The sequence below is a fragment of the Triticum aestivum genome, chromosome 6A (assembly GCF_018294505.1).
Source record: "Triticum aestivum cultivar Chinese Spring chromosome 6A, IWGSC CS RefSeq v2.1, whole genome shotgun sequence".
NCBI classification, from domain to species: Eukaryota; Viridiplantae; Streptophyta; class Magnoliopsida; order Poales; family Poaceae; genus Triticum; species Triticum aestivum.
Window position 1 is genome coordinate 214,220,132 of NC_057809.1, and position 21,320 is coordinate 214,241,451.

A 21,320-nucleotide genomic window follows, 5' to 3' on the forward strand; every position below is an offset into this window, starting at 1 on the left:
AGACGTTGGTGGTAAGAAATAGGACTATCACCGCCCACAACTCTTTGTTTTCTACTTGTGCATATCATCTACGCATAGACCTGGCTTAGATGCCACCATTGGGAAACGTTGCATGGAAAACAAAAAAAATTCTACGCACATGCAAGATCTATCCATGGAGATGCATCGCAATGGGAGGGGGAGAGTGTGTCTACGTACCCTCGTGGACCGTAAGTGGAAGCGTTTGTTAACGCAGTTGATGTAGTCGAACTTCTTCGCGCTTCAACCGACCAAATACCGAATGTATGGCACCTCCGCGTTCTGCACACGTTCAGTTTGGTGACATCCTTCGCCTTCTTGATCCAGCAAGACGGTGAGATAGTGGATTAGTTCCGGCAGCACGACGGCGTGGTGACGGTGATAGTGAAGTGATCTCCGTAGGGCTTCACCTAAGGACTACGAAAATAGGACCGGGGGTGTAAACAGTCGAGGGGGGCACCGCACATGGCTAGGAAATTGTCTGTTGTGTGCTAGGCAACCCCCTCCAACATATATATAGGTGGGAGGGAGGGAGGAACAGCCAAAGGAGGAGCCCAAGTAGGAGGAATCCTACTTGGAGTCTCTCCCAAGCCGCGCCCCCTGGCTTATATAGGTGCAGGGGGAAAGGCAAGTGAGTGTGCCCCCCCTTTCCTTTCTCCCATGAGAGGGAAAGGCGGGAGGGGCCAGCCCTCCCCCTTTCCTCCCCTTGGGCCGGGCGGCCAGGGAGAGGGGCGCACCAGCCCCCTGTGGGCTGGTCTGTCCCTCCCTTGGCCCATTAAGCCCATAACACCTACCGGGGGTGTACGGAACCCCTTCCGATGACCCGATGGATACCCGGTGCATCCCGAAACTCTTCTAGTGTCCGAATACCATCGTCCTATATGTCAATCTTGACCTCTTGAGCATTCTAAGACTCTTCTACGAAGATCTTTATTGGTCGAACCGTTATGCCAACATACACAATTCCCTTTGTCCATTGGTATGTTACTTGCCCAAGATTCGATCGTCGGTATCTTCATACCTAGTTCAATCTCGTTACCGGCAAGTCTCTTTACTTGTTCCGTAATACATCAGCTTGTAAATAACTCCTTACTCATTTTCTTGCAATCTTGTGATGTGTATTACCGAGAGTGCCCAGAGATACCTCTCTGATACTCGGAGTGACAAATCCTAATCTTGATCTATGCAAACTCAACAAACACCTTCGGAGATACCTGTATAGCATCTTTATGATCACCCAGTTATGTTGTGGCGTTTGATAGCACACAAGGTATTCCTCTGGTATCCGGGAGTTGCATAATCTCATAGTCTGAGGAATATGTATTTCACATGAAGAAAACAATAGCAATAAACTGAATGATCATTATGCTAAGCTAACGAATGGGTCTTGTCCTTCACATCATTCTCCTAATGATGTGACCCCGTTATCAAATGACAACACATGTCTATGCTTAGGAAACCTTAACCATCTTTGATCAACGAGATAGTCTAGTAGAGGCTTACTAGGGACACGGTATTTGTTTATGTATTCACACATGTATTTAAGTTTTTGATCAATACAATTCTAGCATGAATAATAAACCTTTTATCATGATTTAGGAAATATAATAATAACCATTTTATTATTGCCTCTAGAGCATATTTCCATCACAAATATTGTTCTAGTGGATTAGTAGGAGGCACGACAAAAGAAGTAAGACGTCTTTCATCCTTACTAGGCAATTCTTTCTTATGAGGTTGTCTATTAAACTTGGAGAAATTAAATTCATGAGACTCATCACCAAAACTAACACTGATGGTTTGTTTATGAAAATCTATGGTGGCATTGAGAGTGTTCAAGAAAGGTCTACCAAAGATGATGGGACAAAAGTAATCTTGTGGGGAACCAAGGACAAGAAAATCAGTAGGATATTTTATTTTCCCACACAAGACTTCAACATCTCTAACAATCCCAAGTGGTGTGATGGTGTCTCTATTAGCAAGTTTAATAGTAACATCTATGTCCTTTATTTCAGTGGGTGCTATGTCATCCATAATTTCTTGATATAAGGTAAAAGAGATAGCACTCATGCTAGCACCTAAGTCACATAAACCATGATAACAATGATCTCCTATTTTAACTGAGACAACAGGCATGCCAACAAGAGGTCTATGTTTATCTTTCTCATCAGGTTTGGCAATTCTAGTAGCTTCATCACAGAAGTAAATAACATGCCCATCTATATTTTCTACCAAGAGATCTTTAACCATAGCAACACTAGGTTCTACTTTAATTTGTTCAGCAGGTTTAGGTGCTCTAATATTACTTTTGCGAACCACAATTGAAACCTTAGCATGTTCCTTTATCCTAACAGTTAAGGTGGTTTTTCAATATAAGAAGTAGGGACAACTGGATCAACATTATAAATAATAGTTTCATCTTTAGCAATTACCGATTCTTTAATTTCCTCTTTAATAGGGGGTTGATATTTAAACCACTTCTCCTTAGGGAGATCAACATGGGTAGCAAATGATTCACAGAAAGATGCTACTATCTCAGAGTCAAGTCCATATTTTGTACTAAAGTTTTGGAAAGTATCAGTATTCATAAAATATTTACCACAATCAAACTCAAGCTTAATACTTGACTCTTTACCTTCGTCGAGTTCCCAATCATCAGAGTTGCGTTTAATTTTTTCTAAAAGATCCCACCTGAATTCAATAGTCTTCTTCATAAAAGAACCAGTACAAGAAGTATCGAGCATGGATTGATCATCACGAGAAAGCCGAGCATAGAAATTATGAATGATAATTTCTCCTTCACGAGGCCAAAAATTATATCTATAATTCCGGTCATGATGAATTAGATGCATAGTATATTTTTTTGGTGAAATTGCAATTTCAACCGATTCCAGTTCCAAGATCCAATATCATCGCATAACCTATACCATGTCAATGCTTTTCCCTTCAAAGATAAAGGGAAAACCTTCTTCTTTACTTCATCTTCGGGCAAACCTGCAAGCTTAAATAATCCACAAATTTCATCTACATATATCAAGTGCATATTAGGATGTTTAGTTCCATCTCCTGCATAAGGATTAGCTAGCAGTTGTTATATCATACCCAGAGGAATTTCATAACCAATATTTTCAATAGATGCAGTAGGTTGAGGGGCAACAAATTGTGGTTCCGGTCGAGGTGAAGATACCCCGAACAAACCCCTCAAAGGATTGTTCTCCATAGTAACAAGTGACAATAAATTTCAGCATGTAGTAATAATTTTTCCTTACCAATTTCCACTTGCCAAGAGCGCTTCACTCCCCGGCAATGGCACCAGAAAAGAGCCTTGATGACCCACAAGTATAGATGATCCATCATAGTCCTTTCAATAAGTAAGAGTGTCGAACCCAACGAGGAGCAGAAGGAAATGACAAGTGGTTTTCAGCAAGGTATTCTCTGCAAGAACTGAAATTATAAGTAACGAGTAGTTTGATAGCAAGATAATTTGTAATGAGCAAGTAACGGTGATAGTAAATAAAGTGCAGCAAGGTATCCCAATCCTTTTGTAGCAAAGGACGGGACAAAACAATCTCTTATGATAAGCAAAGCGTTCTTGAGGGTACATGGGAATTTCATCTAGTCACTTTCATCATGTTGGTTTGGTTCGTGTTCGCTACTTTGTAATTTGATATGTGTGTGGACCAATGCTTAGGTGTTGTTCTTACTTGAACAAACCTCCTACTTTTGATTGACCTCCTCGCAAGCATCCGCAACTATGAGAAAAGTATTAAGATAAAATCTAACCATAGCATTAAACTTTTGGATCCAAATCAGTACCTTATGAAGTAGAGCATAAACTACGGTTTAAGCTTCTGTCACTCTAGCAAACCACCATCTAATAACTACTCCACAATGCATTCCCTCAGGCCCAAATATAGTGAAGTGTCATGTAGTCGATGTTCACATGACACCACTAAGGGAATCACAACATACATATCATCAAAATATCTAACACATATCAAGTTCACATGATTACTTGCAACAAGATTTCTCCCGTGACCTCAAGAACAAAATTAACTACTCACAAATGATAATCATGCTCAAGGTCAGAGGGGTATTAAATAGCATAATGGATCTGAACATATAATCTTCCACCAAATAAACCATATAGTAATCAATTACAAGATGTAATCAACACTACTAATCACCCACAAGAACCAATCTGAGGTTCTGGTACAAAGATTGAATACAAGAGATGAAATAGGGTTTGAGAGGAGATGGTGTTGTTGAAGATGTGATGGAGATTGCCCTCCCAAAGATGGGAGAGTTGTTGGTGATGACGATGACGATGATTTCCCCCTCTGGGAGGGAAGTTCCCCCAGCGGAATCACTCCACCGAAGGGCAAAAGTGCTCATGTCCAAATTCTGCCTCGAGACAGCGGCGCTCCATCCTGAAAGTCCTCTCCTTATTTTTTTTCTAGGTCAAAATGACTTATATACCAGAAGATGGGCACCAGAGGTGGGCCGAGGAGGGCACAACCGGGCAGGGCATGCTTGGGGGCCCTGGCGCACCCAAGTGGGTTGTGCCCACCTGGTGGGCCCCCTCTGGTAGTTATTTGCTCCAATAATTCTTAAATATTCCATAAAGAATCTCTGTGAAGTTTCAGCTCATTTGGAGATGTGCAGAATAGGTAACTCTGACATAGCTTTTTCAGGTCCATATTATGAGAGAAAAGGCATTAGAACTACTCCATAAAGCATTATTATGCATAAAAACATTATAAATAACAGTAGGTAACATGATGCAAAATGGATGTATCACTTGCTGACCGGTAAGTGCCTCTATTTTCTTCTCATGCAACACTAATCTTTCTACTACCTTCTGCATCCAGTCTGCTTCTGCTTTCTTCTTTCTCCCTCGGCTTCTATAAGTGGCACTTCTATGGGGAAACCCAACCTTCCACGGAACGAAGCCTGATGTGCCTCGTGTTCGTCCAGGGTGTTCAGGATTCCCGAGGGCGCGTGACAACTCGTCCTTCTCTCTGCTAGGATGTAACTTCCCTTCTTGCATGGCCTGGATTGCTTCCTGAATCTTTTTGATGGGTGTTGCAAGTTGAGCTTCCATATAAACACACTTCCCTGTTTCTGGGTCTAAAGTTCCCCATGCCCGAAGAACCAAGTCCTTGCCCGTTTAGGCCAGTTCAATGTCGCTAGATGGATCCCTTTAGCAAGAAGGTCATTCTCAGCTTTGTCCCACGTAGGCTGGGCAACCTTGTAGCCACCTGACCCCGTAACATGGTGATATTCCTTCTTTGCAGCATTTTTATTATTTATCAATGACCTTTTCTTCCCTTTCCCGATGTCTTGCATGCCACAAATGCGGGCCAATAATCTTTTATCTTCTCATATTTACCGGTGAATGTTGGAGTCTTCTCTTTCAAGACAATTTTTTTGTTCAATCTTTTCTTCCAGTTGTTGAATTGTTATTTGGATCCACCTCTGACGGTGGGCTGAAATTTGTCGTGAGCGTATTCCAAAGCTCATCTTTGGATCTACTAGCAGGCAACCAACTAGTGGAGGTAGGAGCTTTACCCACCTACCCATTTTTGCATTTACTCCACCGTAATGACGTCGTTACCAGAACTGATCCATGGATCAGAAATCCTCTGACGAGTCGAGCGATGACTCTGAAGTCAAATCGCGATGGCCTGAATGGACATCCCATTCAGGCCCACCGTCTAGGAGAATTCCTCCATTTCCTTTTCTATTCCACATCGTCAACTGGGCCCAGAAATGGTCACGTGTGTCTGCTAAAACGAATCACGACGACATATTCAGCGGGACAGATTCCAAGAGCCTGTGTGCTCGTGATCAATTCCTCCGCGTCCCATACAATGGCACAATTATAGTGGGAAGCGATGATACTCATAATTGTATGCATTGGTTCTTTTGGTGGAGGATGTGTGTGCCAAAGAAGAAATGTGACATGGGATTTAGGTATGTCAATTACTTTAATCTCGCTATGTTGGTGAGGCACTGTTGAAGGTCCGTCTCTACACCAAACCATGCGCATATTCTTAGCACACTAGTACTATCTTGAAGGTGATATGGTAAAGGAAGGAAACAAAGGATCATAGGAGAGTTTGTATGTGACTTCCTCTCGTTTTCCTTCCCCAAATCTAGGCGGATAGGGCAAAACCCTCCAAGCTTCGCCGTGTAGTCCATGGATTCGCCTCCCCTCTACCTCCTGCTCCAACAGCCGGTGGTAGAGAGTGGAATCCCGGTGTCGGACAGATGACTGTGCTTCTTCTTTGAGTTTATCTTCATGCCCCGATCGTTGATATGCCTTCAACGTATCTATAATTTTTTTATTGTTTCATACTATTATATTATCGCTTTTGTATGCTTTATATGCCATTTTATATTTTTTTACAGACTAACCTATTAACTTAGTGCCTAGTGTCAGATCCTATTTTTTTGCATGTTTTTTGTTTCGCAAAAAAACCATACCTATCGAATTCCAAACACGATGAAACTTTACAGTGATTTTTTCTGAAACATAAGAGACCATAAAACGTGGAGAGACCAGAAGGCACACGAGGGGGCCACAAGCCCTGGTGGCGCGCCCTGGGGGGTAGGCGCGCCTGGTGAGCTCATGGACCCCCTGATGCTCTGTTTTCCCTAATTTATGGCCTATAAATTCCCAATATTCCAAAACCCTCGAGGTGAGACACGAAATAATTATTCCGCTACCACAGGCCTCTATTCTACTGCGATCCCATATGGAGCCCTTTGTCGGTACTCTGCAGGAGGGGGAAACCATTGAGTAGGCCATCTCCATCAACCTTTCTACCTACATGATGATGTGTGAGTAGTTCCTACATGACCTACGGGTCCATAGCAGTAGCTAGATGGCTTTCTCTCTCTCTCTCTTGATCTTAAATACAATGATCTCCTATGAGATCAATCCGATGTAATCTTTTGTGATGTGTTTGTTGAGATCCGATGAATTGTGGGTTTATGATCTGATTATTTATTGATCTATTTTGATTTCTCGAGCCTTCATTATTGTGTAATTTTATAGCTTTGTAATTCTCTAAAATCTATTAGTCTACTTTGGCCAAGTTTGATTAATTTATCTTCAATGGGAGAGGTGCTCTGTAGTAGGTTCAATTTTGCGGTGACCATGTCAAGTGACAGAAAGGACAAGGGCATGTATTTGTATTGTTGCTACTAAGAATAAAATGATGGGGTTTGGTCATATTGATTGATCTTATTTTGTCTACATTATGTCATCTTGCTTAATGCGTTACTCTATTATGAACTTAATACTTTGAGATGCATGCTAGATAGCGGTTTTGGGGTGGAGTAATAGTAGTAGACGTTAGTAAGTTTAAACGTCTACTTGTCATGAATGTAATGCCTATATAATGATTATGCCTTGGATGATCTTCATAACTATGCACAATTATGTCAATTGCCCAACAATAATATGTTTTCTTCGCTATTCTGCTTTCAAGAGAGATGCCTCTAGTGAACCTATGTCCCCGGGGGTCCATTCTTCATATATTTACAGGTTCCTATTTTTATCAATCTACTATCATTATTCTAGTTACTACCATCCTTTGTTATCCTTACTATTATTTTCTTTTAACCTCGTGGCTAGCAAGAACAAGGGGAGTGACGACCCCTTGCCTTTGTTAGGTGCAAGCAATTATTTTGTTTGTGTGGAGGTGCTCCCAATGTTGTACGTGTGTTGCCTCCTACTGGTTCAATAAACCTTGGTTCTAAACCGAGGGAAATACTTTCTGCTAGTGTGCTACATCACCCTTCCTCTTAGGGGAAATTCAACAACTCCTGTAGGAGTAGCAAAAGAATTTTTGGTGCCGTTGCTGGGGAGGCTTCATCATACAAATCAGGTGCCTTTGCACAAACACTTTCCTTTTTTCTTGTTTTTATTCTTGCATTTTGCATTTTGCCTTTTTATTTGCCTTCCCATTCTACTCTCAAAAACTCAAAAATAACTTGTTGCCGCTATCTTTGCTTGAATTGCCATCATGTCTACTCCTGAAAATACCAAGCTTTGTGATTTCTCAAGTACTAATAACAATGATTTTATTAGTACTCCTATTGCTCCTCCCGCCACTACTACAGAGTCTTATGATATAAAAGATGTTTTGCTCAAAGGATGAATTGCTGCCACCATTGGCGTCTTTGGACAAACCCATACCACTATTGTGAGCCTGCAATTTTCCAAGGAAATACGAAAGAATCAAACTTCCGTGCGATTAACAAATAACAAGCTACTGCTCTAATTATATTCCAACTTTTCTCATCAAGAAGGAAAAAAATAACACACTTCAGTAGCTTAGTACATACCGGCGCCAATTTTTTTGCGAGGAACATACGAGCACCCCAGAACCAGTTCACAATTCATATATGGATTTTGGATAGAACATAGAAGAATGGGGAGGCAGAGAAGAGAAGAGATCTTACTAGCGTCGGTCGAGCATCCTGGTTTGGAGCGAAGGGAGGTGACCGTCAGGCCTCGGGAGTCCTGGTCGACTGGTCTAATGTCAGGCCTCTCGGATAGCTAGAGACTGGAGCAAAGGAAGACCAAAGGTGATAGACAAAGGGACTCGATGGAAGGGACCATGCGGCGGCGGCCCCGGGCGTAGGACGACAGGTGGCAGGAACAACAATATAGGATGGCGACCGGTGAGGGATAGCTGGAACGGCGACCGTGGTGGTTCACCCAGGTAGGGCGGCAGGGAAGCGACGTCATTCTGAGAAAGGGTGGAGGTGGAAGCAGCGGCGGTGCCCGAGGGATAGGGGGAAGATGAGCGCACTAAGTAGTGGATTTTGGTCGAAACCCTACAAAGGAGGGTTTTCCCCTCTTTTCCCTTTCTACCCCTAGCTTGTTCATAAAAAAGTAGTGGGTTCATGAGCTTTTCTGGAAATGACATTGAACCGCCCAGTTTTGCAAAAACTGTTGGCTTCACTGGTTTTTACAAAAAACCGATCGGTTCGATTGCTCGAACGGTCCTCAATGCTTAAAAAATGGCTGGGGTCGCTGGTTCTGGTCTTTTCCGGTCCGGCCGCCAGTCCGGTTCTGTTTTTTAAACTATGGTCATGATAGGTATGTATAGCGGGCACTTTATGGCATAAACTTTGGTTGAATGATTTTGGACGCATGCGCAAATTTTGTATAGCAAAAGACTAGAAGAAACAACTCTTCTGAGCATAAAAACCTCAATCATGCATACGATGCATATGTGGGTGACGAACCACAAGTATAGTGGATCAATAATAGTCCTTTCATTCAGTAAGAGTGTCGAATCCAAGGAGGAGCAGAAGGAAATGATAAGCGGTTGTCAGCAAGGTATTCTCTGCAAGTACTGAAAGCAGCAGTACCAGATAGTTTGGTAGCAATGAAATTCGTAACAAATAACAAGTAGAAATAGTAACAAAGATGTAGCAAGGTGGTCCAATCCTTTTTATAGCAAAGGATAAACCAGAACGTTCTCTTATAGCAAGCAAAGCGTTCTCGAGGACACATGGGAATTATCGTCTAGTCACGTTCATCATGTTAGTTGATTAGCATTCACTACTTTGATAATTTGATATGTGGGTGGACCGGTGCTTGGGTGTTGTCCTTACTTGAACAAGCATCCCACTTATGATTACCCCCTCTCGCAAGCATCTGCAGCTATGAAATAAGAATTAAGATAGATCTAACCACATCATGAAACATATGGATCCAAATCAGCCCCTTACGGAATAACGCATAAACTAGCAGGGTTTAATATTTTGTCACTCTAGCAACCCATCATCTACTTATTACTCCACAATGCCTTCCCTTAGGCCCAAGTATGGTGAAGTGTCATATAGTCGACGTTCACATGACACCACTAAAGGAAGCAACAACATACATATCATCAAAATGTCGAACGAATACCAACTTCACATGATTACTTATAACAAGACTTCTCCCATGTCATTAAGAACAAAAGTAACTACTCAAAAATAATATCATGTTCAAGATCAGAGGTGTATTGAATATGCTTGAGGATCTGAACATTTAATCTTCCACCAAATAAACCAACTAGCATCAACCACAAGATGTAATCGACACTACTAGCAACACATAGGTACCAATCTGAGGTTTTCGGACAAAGATTGAATACAAGACATGAATTAGGGTTTGAGATGAGATGGTGCTGATAAAGATTGGTCCTCCCACGATGAGGGGATCGTTTGTGATGTCGATGGCTTCAATTTCCCCCTCCCGGAGGGAAGTTTCCCTGGTGGAATCGCTCTGCCGGAGAGCAAAAGTGCTCCTGCCCAGGTTCCGCCTCGAGACGGCGGCGCTTCGTCCCGAAAGTCTCCTCCTTATTTTTCTAGGGAAAATGGCTTCATATAGCATAAGATGGGTACCAAAGGCCTGCCAGGGGTCCCACGAGCTCACATGGCGCACCCAGGGGTGGGGTGCGCCCCCTGAGCTCATGGCTCCATGGTGGACCGCCTTTTGGTAATTCTTCTTCGAGTATTTTTATATATTTCAAAATAATTCTTCGTAAATTTTCAGGTCATTTGAAGTTGTGCAGAATAACTATCCTTGTTGTAGCCTTTTCAGGTCCAGAATTCCAGCTGTCGGCAATCTCCCTCTCCATGTGAAACTTGTACAGTAAGAGAGAAAAGGCATTAAAATTGCATCATAAAGTGAAATAGCATTCAAAACATAATAAATAACAGTAAAAAATATGATGCAAAATGGATGTATCAACTCCCCCAAGCTTAGACCTCGCTTGTTCTTAAGAGAAAGCCAAAATCGATAATCATGACCACATGTTTAGAGAGAGAGGTGTCGACAAAAATAAACTACAGACATGAAAGCATCATGATCATTATTATAGCAGCAATATATCATCATAAAACTTATCATGCTAAAGTAACAGTTAATCCACATGCTAAAGTATGAACCATAAACTTTGTTGGGAACTAACAAATTATGATCTCAGTCATTGAAAAAATTACAATCCATCATATTTTCTGAAAGAGTCTATGTGAGAGCTTTGTTTAGCAAGTTCACATACTCAACTATCATTTAGTCTTATATGATTGCTGATAGTCACAACATATTTATAGAGCAAAAGTTTTAGTCAAAATACATAGGAAGATGGGGGTTATAGTTTTCATCGCTCAACTTATTTATCTCAAGGATAATGTCAACAATAATAACTCATGATCACCTACATCCAACTGGATATATATATACATACATACATATATATATATATATATATATATATATATATATATATATATATATATATATATATATATATATATATATATATATATATATATGTCTCGATCTTTTCCACCACATGATGCTTGCCAACTAGAGAATAAATAGAGCGGAACCCGGGATGAACATTATTGACTCTTGCATAAAGGTAAATATAGAAAAGTAAAAGATAGACCCTTCGCAGAGGGAACCAGATATTGTCATGCGCTTTTTACTTTTGGATGTGTAAACTCGTAATGAAAAGGAATGTCACTTTATATTGCCACTTATCATAGCAACCTTTATCATGCAGTCCGTCGTTTTTATTTCTTTATCATCACAAATTCGTACATAGCTTATTCTTCTAATAAAAGATCATACATATTTAGGAGCAGTTTTTTATTATTTTATGCACCGATGACAACTTACTTGAAGAATCTTATTCAATTCATAGATAGATATAATGGACTTTCATGACAAAAGACTGGGTTTAAGAATTTTGGATGCACAAGTAGTATCTCTAGTTAGTGAGAATTTTGGCTAGCAAAAGATCCTAAGCAAAGCACCACATGTTACAGGATCCATGACAATATAACTTCTATGTGAATATAAGCAATTAGGGCTGCAAACGAGTCGAGTTCGAGCGAGTTGGAGTTGGGTCAGCTCAACTCATATTAAAAGTCGAGCGATTTCAAACTAAGTGAAGCTCAAGACCGAGCCGTGGAGCATAACTCGTGCTCAGCTTGTAATAATCTCGAGTTGATCTCGAGCTAGTTTCGAGTTAAATGAGATGGTAAAAACTATAACTTTTATGTTGATTATTCCAACTAGATAAGGTTCAACACGGGGTATGAAAGCACTAAAGAAATATTATTCCAATCATGACGATGACGATATAAATTTCGTCAAAGTAGTTTGACTTATTCTCTCATAACCGTAAATCTAGTATCAAAATAATCATATAATTGAAAAAACAAATTATCGGTCAAAGATCATAAAGGCCTAAATCTTCTCTGCACTTAATTAAGTTTTCATGTTTGCTAGTAAATAAAATGAAAAAAATAATGAAAAACATAGATGATAATAAATTATCTTATTTCCATTTAATATATGACATGATCATTTAACATAATGATATTATGTTGAGCCATTCAGCTAAAATTGAGTGAACTAGTATTGGCTTAAGATCGGCTCATTTCTCGATCGAGCTACATAAAGTATTCAAACTCAGCTCGTTTATTTTCGAGTCAATCAATCTTAAATTGAGCTAAAAAAAACTGAGTCGATCTCGAGCAGCTCGTGAGTCTCGAGCTTTTCTTGCGGTCCTACTGTTGGCTGAAAGCCTGAAACCGGTGGACCCAAAGAGTCTTCGCCCCGCCTCGCGGGAGCCATGGCCAGGCGCTCGGCCGCCGCTCGCCTGGATCCTTCCGGTAGGTCACCCCCCACCCACTCGCGCCCCCCTTTCCCTTGGCCTACTAGCATTCAATCCTTTCCCCTCTGACCCGTTAGCCTTGGTTTCGTCGGGCGCTGCGGTGTGGCCTGGCCAGGCCTTGGCGCCACCATAGGTCTGGGTTGGGGGTGGGGGAAGTGAGCGCATGGTTCCACTCCACCGGTGCAGAGGCCATGGTTCTGTGGTCTTCGGTCTCTATTTGTTCATGGGCAACTGGATTTACACGGTGTTACATTTTCTTTCACATTTAATCAGCTCTGCTAGCTCCTGCTTTGGCGACAATGGGCAATCCACTTTCATCATTCAACATGCCCCACTTTTCTTCCACAATATTTTGAGACCTTATGCATATCTCGTTTACATACCCAACAGTATGCACCAGAAGAAGTAATTAAACAACTTTGTTCAATTGCTTTGGATTACGTCATAACTGCTAACTAAACAACTTTGTTCAATTGGTTTGATTACGTCATAACCGCTAACTCTTCGTCATGCTGTTGATTGTGGTGAGAAATTTTCTCAAGGACCTTGTGTGGTGACCTGGTGATCGATGAAAAATAGAGGCAAAACATAGTTGAAAACTTGAGGCTGCTTTTACAACTTGTTATTTTTTGTATGTTACACACAAGCATTGCCTCGAGTTTCCTTTACACGCTCCTCTTCTCCTACATGCTAATAACCTCTTCTGGTTTTCCAAAAGTCCGAGACTATGTTGGCCTCTTCATTGCCTGCTGCAATGCAATCCATGTTCATATCATCTCAGTCAGGATATGAGCAGAGCAAAGGCAGCAGTGCCTTTTTTCCAAGGCTTGGAAGGCAGCTCTCCTGTCTGTCTGTATGTACATGCTTGACTTTCCAGATTACAACCATGGAAGATTCATTCTTATGGCGACGATACATCATCATTGTTGAAACTGTATGAAGTGGCGCTCGAGTAGCTCGTGTTGCTGACCTGGGCAGCTTCATACTCCTGTCCAAGAGTCCGCAGCCTGTTCAACTCTGGCAAGATTTCTTTTCCGAGATCTGGCCGGTCCTTCTTCCGTAGCTCCGCACATTTCAAAGCCAGCCGCGCGAACGCCAAGGCCTCTTCTACTGGCCAGTCTGTCACCGTCGGGTCAAGTACCTCCTGGAAGGCTCCTTTCTCTATGGCATGCTCGACTTGGTGCGTGAGGCCCATGGGGGACCTGGCTGTGATGATCTGGAGCAGCAGGATTCCGAACGAGTATATGTCGGACTTGGTGGTCAGCATGCCCGTCTGCTGGTACTCAGGGTCTATGTAGCAGAATGTGCCGGCTGTGGACGTCATCCTGTACTGTGTGACTTCAGCTATGGACTGTGGCACCAGCCTCGCGAGGCCGACGTCACTGATCTTGCTGACGAAGTTGTGGTCGAGGAGGATGTTTCCGGGCTTCAGGTCTCGGTGGACAAGTGGTTCTGGCTTCGCCTGGTGGAGGAAGAGAAGGCCGGTAGCGATGTCTGCGGCGATCCTGAAGCGGATGTTCCATGGGATTGGTTTGGTGTTGCCTCTTCTGCAGAGCCGGTCCTCTAGGCTTCCGTAATCCATGTACTCGTAGACCAGGCAGCCATACTCCGGGCATGCTCCGAGCAACAGGACCATGTTTGGATGCCGCATGCTGCTAAGTATTTCAATCTGCAAAGTATTGATTAGCATGAGGTTGATCATGGCTTCATTTGCATAAAGTAAAATGCAGCTAAGGAGTCAGTCGGTAAATTAGTTATCCTGAAACAAATAAAAGAAACCTGCTTCCTGATGCCGAACATATATTTATTGCCAGTAAAAGAGAAGGAATATGCATGGTGTTTATATGGCTCTAGTAATATGCAAATACTGAAAGCAGCCCTGAATAGACTGACAAATAATGAAACTGTAACTGCATAACTATGAAGGTCTTATGATTTGTAATGCTGTATTGTATTTACCTCTTGCTGAAACTGTCTCCTCCCCTGTGATGCGTCTGGTCTTAGGATTTTAATAGCGACATTAGTATGATCCAATACAGCTTTATATACTGGTCCATATCCACCTTCGCCTATCTTGAGTGCCCTGTCAAACTTATGCGTGGCGGCTTCTATATCATCAATGGAATACCTCCTGTACCGGGGATCCGTGTCCGATGCTCTCCTTCTCTCCTCGAACTCGCGCTTTGCCTTGCATTCTGCTCTCAGTCTCTTCTGCGCCTCGAGCTCTGCAATTTTTTGGGCAGCTTCTGCCGCCTCCAGCGCAGCTTTGCACTTTGCCTTCTCCATTTCAACAAGCGCAAGAGCTTCTTCTTCTGAACTCCTTAGTTCTTGGTACAATTTAGACTCTTCCACCTTCATCTGGGACAGCTGAGCCGCCTGCAGTTATTATTTATTTCATTATATCAACAGAGTTTGGTCGGTTTAGGAACTGCTTGACGTTATACTCAGGTCCATCTATTTTCATGTATAAACATTACCTTCTGTTTCGCGTCAATTGCCTCCTTACATGCGGAGTTATACATTTCCATTGTCTGCTTCAGCTCTAGTCTCAGTCGTCTCATTTCAGCTTCTACATCCTTCTGCATTCATGTGAAACAAAATATGAGAATTTATGATCCAGTACCTAACAACTTCAAATCAATGTCCAGCTTGCAAACTTTTGATCCACTGTAGCAACTTAATGGTTACAATGCTCTTACCCCGGCTGAACTTAGGCTTTCCAAGGATGCATATGATGATAGCTCCAGAGATTCACCATAGTCCAGAGAATTTAAATCCATGCTCATGGGAAAATCAACGTCATCTGAAAAGGAGCTGCGAGTCACGGAGGGCCTTGGTGGTGCAATGAAGTCGATGTAGTCGTCGAAATCCTTTTGAGGTGCTTGCCTTCCAGAGAGGAGATTCCTATCTTTTGTCGGGACCTTTGCATAGCCAGATAACCGGTCTACCGATGTTCTACTTGTCCTCGGTGACGATGGGTTAGAAAACTTTCTCCATTCTCTTGATGATCTATTATACAAAATGAGATATTTCTTACATCCACATTGCCTAGGCATTTAATTAAACATATGGATGCTAACTGCTGAAGGTAAGCATAGCGACCAACTGACCATCTAATGAGTAAGTTATTTTTTAACCGTATAAGTGAATTTCTGCTGACCATTTAGCTTCAGGAACATGCTTTGTATTTTATCGAAGTGCTATGTATCTTCTTCACAAACTTACCTTGGGAATGCATCGGGTTCGATGTTTGGTTGGGAGTTTTGCTTCGGAGGGAGAGTAGTAAAGGGTGCCGGAGCTTTGGCTGCCTTCACTTGGATGGCCTTCCCTTTATGTATTACATGCACTGTGCAATAATCAGGCGCCATCTTCATCAAGCATGTTGGCACATCAGGATTTCTAAACCTTCTGCATGGTGTAAAGTCCATGCCTGTGTTCAGTATAGGTATATATCAAAGGTATGTAATGGTGCATAATCATGGAGTATGGATGGGTAGGTACCTGATGAATGTGTTCCTAGTGGATGCTCCAACTACGATATCGGTGATGGCATGACCAGTAGCATAATCAATTATTGCTTTGGAGATATCATTGCCATCCAAGATAACCTCATTTAGATGCATCTGCGATTTGCAGTGGCAGTATGTCAGTATTACTTGTGTTATTTGATTCTATTTGCTTCGTCTTGTTATTATTATTATTATTATTATTATTATTATTATTATTGTTATTATTATTATTATTATTATTATTATCCTCCACCTCCTCCTGTCGTAGTACCAAAACATTTTTATTTCAAGAATCCTTGGTATGTCTCAGCTCTTATAGATATCTCACCCTAATGTTTTTTTATGTCTGCTCTGCTATAGCGGTATGCCAATTTGAGCTAACATCTACCAATATGCGAGAAGGCAGTGTTCTAGCACTCAATTGACACTCACCCCTTTACGAGCACAGTAGCCTCTGTATGAGATAAACAGTTGTGACATCTCTGCATCTGTGTCAACTCCGCGGCCTGCTTCCCCTGTTAATGTGGCCATACCAAAATAAATTAGAGCAAGTGTTGAAAAGTTAAACCATGTTAAATAGGAGAATAAAATCTTTACCAGTCGCCTAATATGTACTCCCTCCCTCCGGAAATACTTGTCATCAAAATGGATAAAAGGGGATGTATCTAGACGTATTTTAGTTTTAGATACATTTCTTTTTATCCATTTTGATGACAAGTATTTTCGGACGGAGGGAGTAATCAATAGCTGCAGGGACTAGTGAATATGAACAAGTGTTACAACTACGCAGTAAGTTAAATTCATTTTGGAACAACACAATCTCAATCATCCTACTAGGCGATGCGCCTTTTCTCGTGTCTGGTATATTTTCGTACAAAATAGCTGTAGAATGTGATAGTGTAGCATTATCTGTTCATCACATGATGACATTATGCACATAACATTGTCACAGAATAACGCCGATCTTGGAAATTGGACGTTTTGTTTGTCATCTATAAAGTTATTGCTACCTCATCGCCAAACCTGCTATTTTAGGTAAATTGGTCTACTGTGATGGTGAACAGATTACGAAAATACAGGTGGAAACTGAAGACCCTAGCAATCATAACTTCAGCCAGCCTGATTTTGACGGCGTTCAGATGTAGGAAAAGGTCTCTTCTGATTTTCATTTCTTTTTTCATGCAGATACCTCTTACCATAAAGAGCGAGACCGGTCTGTGTACTTTGGTTGATCCTGACATGGACCAACTGGAGGGTGCTCCCCCTGGCCATGAGCCGATCCACCGCCCATTTTGCCGCTTGCTGGCTGTTCTTGTCCCGGTCGACGGCCACGATGGTCGAGATGTCCTTCCCGGCCTCGGGCTCCCCGCTGTGCGACGCTGTGGAGAATGCCGAGAGGTACATTTCTCAGCTCTCCGACCAACCAACGAAGCGAGCGAGCGACCGACGGGAGGGAGAGAGAGACAAAAGGGGAATTTTGTCCCTCCTCCCCCTTTGCTTATCTCTCCTACCCTGCCTGGCCGGGGTCTCCTCGTCCCTTGCTGTCGCGACCGAACCCGGCCGAAACCGCGATGTTGTTTTAGGGAGCTTGTGTTTGTTTTTTGCCAAGTTTGGACGCAGTGTGGTCGTGAGGATTTTCTTAATTTTCTGTGGCTCCTGTTTCCCCGCTTCTTAAGCAAGGGGTGTAGGCGGGAGGACACATGTTCAATGCCACCTTTCTGCTTGTTTCTAAGAATAGCGGCAGGTGACAGACAGGGGTGTCGCCAGGCGCTAGCTGAGTTTCCTTTAAAGGCCTCCTTTGGTTTAGCTGAGTTTCCTTTAAAGGCCTCCTTTGGTTTGGTTTATAGTGTAGAAAAATTATAGGAATAGAAAAGTCATTGAAAATAAGATGACATGTATCTCAAATCCTATAAATAGAAATATGAAAGGAGATGTTCTTTGGTTCACATCATAGGAGTTTTTACGTTTAGTTTAGGCTAATGTTTATTTTCCTATGATATATGGAGGATAGGAAGAATCTTTTCATAGGAATAGAATTCTATTCCTACAAACCAAATGGGTTTAAAGAAAATTTTCCTATAGAAATCCTATCCTATGAAATTTCTACATAATTCCTTCAAATCAAAGGAGGCCTAAATTTCCTTTCTGAATCTCCTATGCACATTTTGCTAGTATAACAAATCTGCAGCCCTGTTTTAGTTTGGGTTTAATTCCATGAGAACCAGCTCCCTATCCCCAGAGTACAAACTTCGCATCCGCCTGACTGAATTGCTAGCACCTGTTCGATCCAACGAGAAGCCAACTGAACTCCCATCATGTCCTTTTTACACATGTCAGTGAGACGGGATGAAAACACTCGGTCAAACTGAACTATGCAAAAAGTTTGAACTTTAGATACTTCGGTCACTCCGGATGAAAACGGATCAGTTGCTCTGAGTAGTGCTGATCTAAGCACTTTTCACACTTCGGTGTCACCTACGGAAACTGTTCGCAAATTTCTAGAACAAAGTGGGGTATTGCAAATGAAGAACAAGGAGAAACTGAGATTGCAATATGGATATTGCAAACTTAAGAGAAAAGCTTTATGATCAAAGTGGGGTTCTGAAACGTCTTGGCCTGGTCATTGGACACAAACGAAATACGCGTTTTGCACTATAGCAAACTTTAATCTAAACAAAATCCAAGTCTAAAACGATGCTCTAAGGGTTGTATTAATAGGGAGACAGAGGGGAATTTGGTCCACCCTTGGCAAGGTGGGACTAAATTCTGTCCTAAATCGTCTTCCCTATTAATACAGACTCTAAAAACAACCTATTAAGTGTATTTCAAAAATACATGGGCCTGACCCAAAAATAAGGTGGTGTAGCACCTATATTAAGCTATGGGCAAAATTTATGAAAGACCATCTTGTATATTTCGTCCATGTCCTTGTATGTCATCATGGTGGCTCCAAAGTGCTAAAAACTCCGCTGGAAACTCCGTTTTTGTTCCCCTTGCGCGCGCCATCTCCTCCATGCTTGATCATGCTCCAATGTTCATCCTTCTTGACCATGCTTGGCCCTTCATTTCTAAGCAAAGCAAATGTATCCAATTTAGGCATCATCATATTCTCATGAACATTAGAATCATTACCAAGAAACTAAATTACCTAGTAATTTAATTGACATGCTCGAGCTCTTGTAATTGATCTAGTATATGTAGCAGCGGGGGTTGTGGGTTTAACTGTATTATTGATGCCCTCATCATCTCCCCTTCTTGAATTAAAGTCATCTTCGATGGAAGCTCATATTCCTCACCCACATAAGGCTTCAAATCTGCAATGTTAAAAGTGGGACTAACCCCAGAATTTGAAAGGTAGCTCAAATTTGTATGCATTATCATTATTTTCTCTAACACCTTAAAAGGACCATCATCACGTGGCATCAGCTTTGACTTGCTAAATCAGGAAACCTATCTTTGCGTAAATGTAACCAAACAAGATCTCCAGGTGCAAAGACAACATGTTTTTGCCCTTATCTCCAGCAAGTTTGTATTTAGCATTCATATGCTCAACGTTTTCTTTTGTTAACTCATGCATTTTCAAGATCAATTCAACACGTTGTTTATCATCAAAATTAACCTTCTCCGAGGATGGAAGAGGCAACAAGTCAATACGTGCACGAGGTAGGAAACCATAAACAATTTCAAAAGGGCACACCTTAGTAGTAGAATGCAATGAACGATTTTTAGGAAATTCAATATGAGGCAAGCATTCCTCCCATATTTTTAGGTTATTCTAAACAACCCTAAGCATAGTAGACAATGTTCTATTGACTACTTCAGTTTGTCCATCAGTTTGGGGTGACATGTAATACTAAAAAGCAATTTCGCCCCCAACTTAGCTCATAATCATCTCCAAAAGTGGCTAAAAAATTTAGTATCACGATCTGAATCAATAGTATTTGGCACACCATGCAAGTGAATAATTTCACGAATGAACAAATCAACAACATTAGCATCATCATCACTTTTATGACATGGTATGAAATGTGCCATTTTCAAAAATATATCCACAACAACAAATATGCTACCCTCCCCTTCTTTATTCGAGGCAATCATAAAACAAAGTTTATAGATATGTCCTCCCATGGAACACTATGAACAGGCAAAGGCATATATAAACCATGAGGATTGACTCGTGACTTAGCTTTTTGGCATGTGGTGTAGCGAGAAACAAAAGGTTCAACATCCCGTCTCATCTTTGGCCAAAAGAAATGTGTAGCAAGTACATTCTTGTCTTCTTCACGCTAAAGTGTCCCATTAATCCTCCTTCATGCGCCTCCTGCAACAACAAAAAATGAACGGAGCTAGCTGGAATGCATAGCTTGTTAGCACGAAACACAAATCAATCATTAATGATGAACTTTCTCCATGTTCTTTCTTCTTTACAATTCTGCATTACATCTTTAAATTCATCATCATGCACATATTGATCTTTGATGGTCCCCAAACCAAACATTTTAAAGTCAAGTTGTGAAAGCATAGTATAGCGATAAGACAATGCATCAACAATAACATTTTCTTTACCCTTCTTGTGTTTAATGACATAAGGGAAAGTCTCAATGAATTCAACCATTTAGCATGTCTACGGTTCAATTTTACTTGACTTTTAATATGTTTCGAAGATTTATGATCAGAATGTATAACAAATTCTTTGGGTCATAAATAATGTTGTTGTGTTTCTAAAGTCCGAACAAGAGCATATAATTCTTTATCATAAGTAGAATAGTTTAGACTAAGCCCACTCAAATTTTCAGAGAAGTATGCAACATGTTTACCATCTTGTAATAACACACGTCCTAATCCAATTCCACTAGCATCACATTTAATCTCAAAAATCTTATTAAAATCAGGAAGTTGGAGTAAAGGAGTATGTGTCAACTTATCTTTCAATATCGTGAAGACTTCTTCCTGTGCGGTGCCCCAAAGAAAGGGCACATCCTTCTTTGTAAGCTCACTGAGATGTGCAACAATGGTGCCGAAATCTCTCAAAAATGCCTATAGAAACTAGCGAGGCAAAGAAAACTCTCTACTTGTGTGATCGTTTTGGGCT

At 41.4% G+C, this 21,320-nt stretch overlaps 1 protein-coding gene and 1 long non-coding RNA gene across 2 annotated transcripts; one reads left to right on the plus strand and one right to left on the minus strand.

Annotated features, from left to right (window-relative positions):
• Nucleotides 1–12,581: 12,581 nt before the first annotated feature.
• LOC123127299 (uncharacterized) lies at nucleotides 12,582–18,174 on the plus strand. Its single transcript, XR_006462261.1, has 2 exons — nucleotides 12,582–12,717; nucleotides 17,414–18,174. It is a non-coding gene; the product is annotated as an uncharacterized lncRNA (long non-coding RNA).
• LOC123127298 (U-box domain-containing protein 52) lies at nucleotides 13,379–17,632 on the minus strand. The gene is made up of 8 exons (XM_044546946.1): nucleotides 17,425–17,632; nucleotides 16,661–16,743; nucleotides 16,221–16,342; nucleotides 15,945–16,127; nucleotides 15,419–15,728; nucleotides 15,197–15,298; nucleotides 14,679–15,095; nucleotides 13,379–14,388 (listed from the first exon to the last, which is right to left on the minus strand). Exons 1-8 carry the CDS (start codon nucleotides 17,630–17,632, stop codon nucleotides 13,621–13,623), a joined length of 2,193 nt encoding a protein of 730 aa, XP_044402881.1. The 3' UTR covers nucleotides 13,379–13,620.
• Nucleotides 18,175–21,320: the final 3,146 nt, after the last annotated feature.

Bases quoted from the DNA above. Each gene is read 5' to 3' on its own strand.
- LOC123127298 (XM_044546946.1), bottom strand. From the start codon at position 17,632: ATGTACCTCTCGGCATTCTCCACAGCGTCGCACAGCGGGGAGCCCGAG. The intron at 16,744-17,424 runs GTAAGAGGTATC...CCACATTAACAG, and splicing joins GACCGGTCTCGCTCTTTATG to GGGAAGCAGGCCGCGGAGTT. The intron at 16,343-16,660 runs GTGAGTGTCAAT...TGCAAATCGCAG, and splicing joins GCTACTGTGCTCGTAAAGGG to ATGCATCTAAATGAGGTTAT.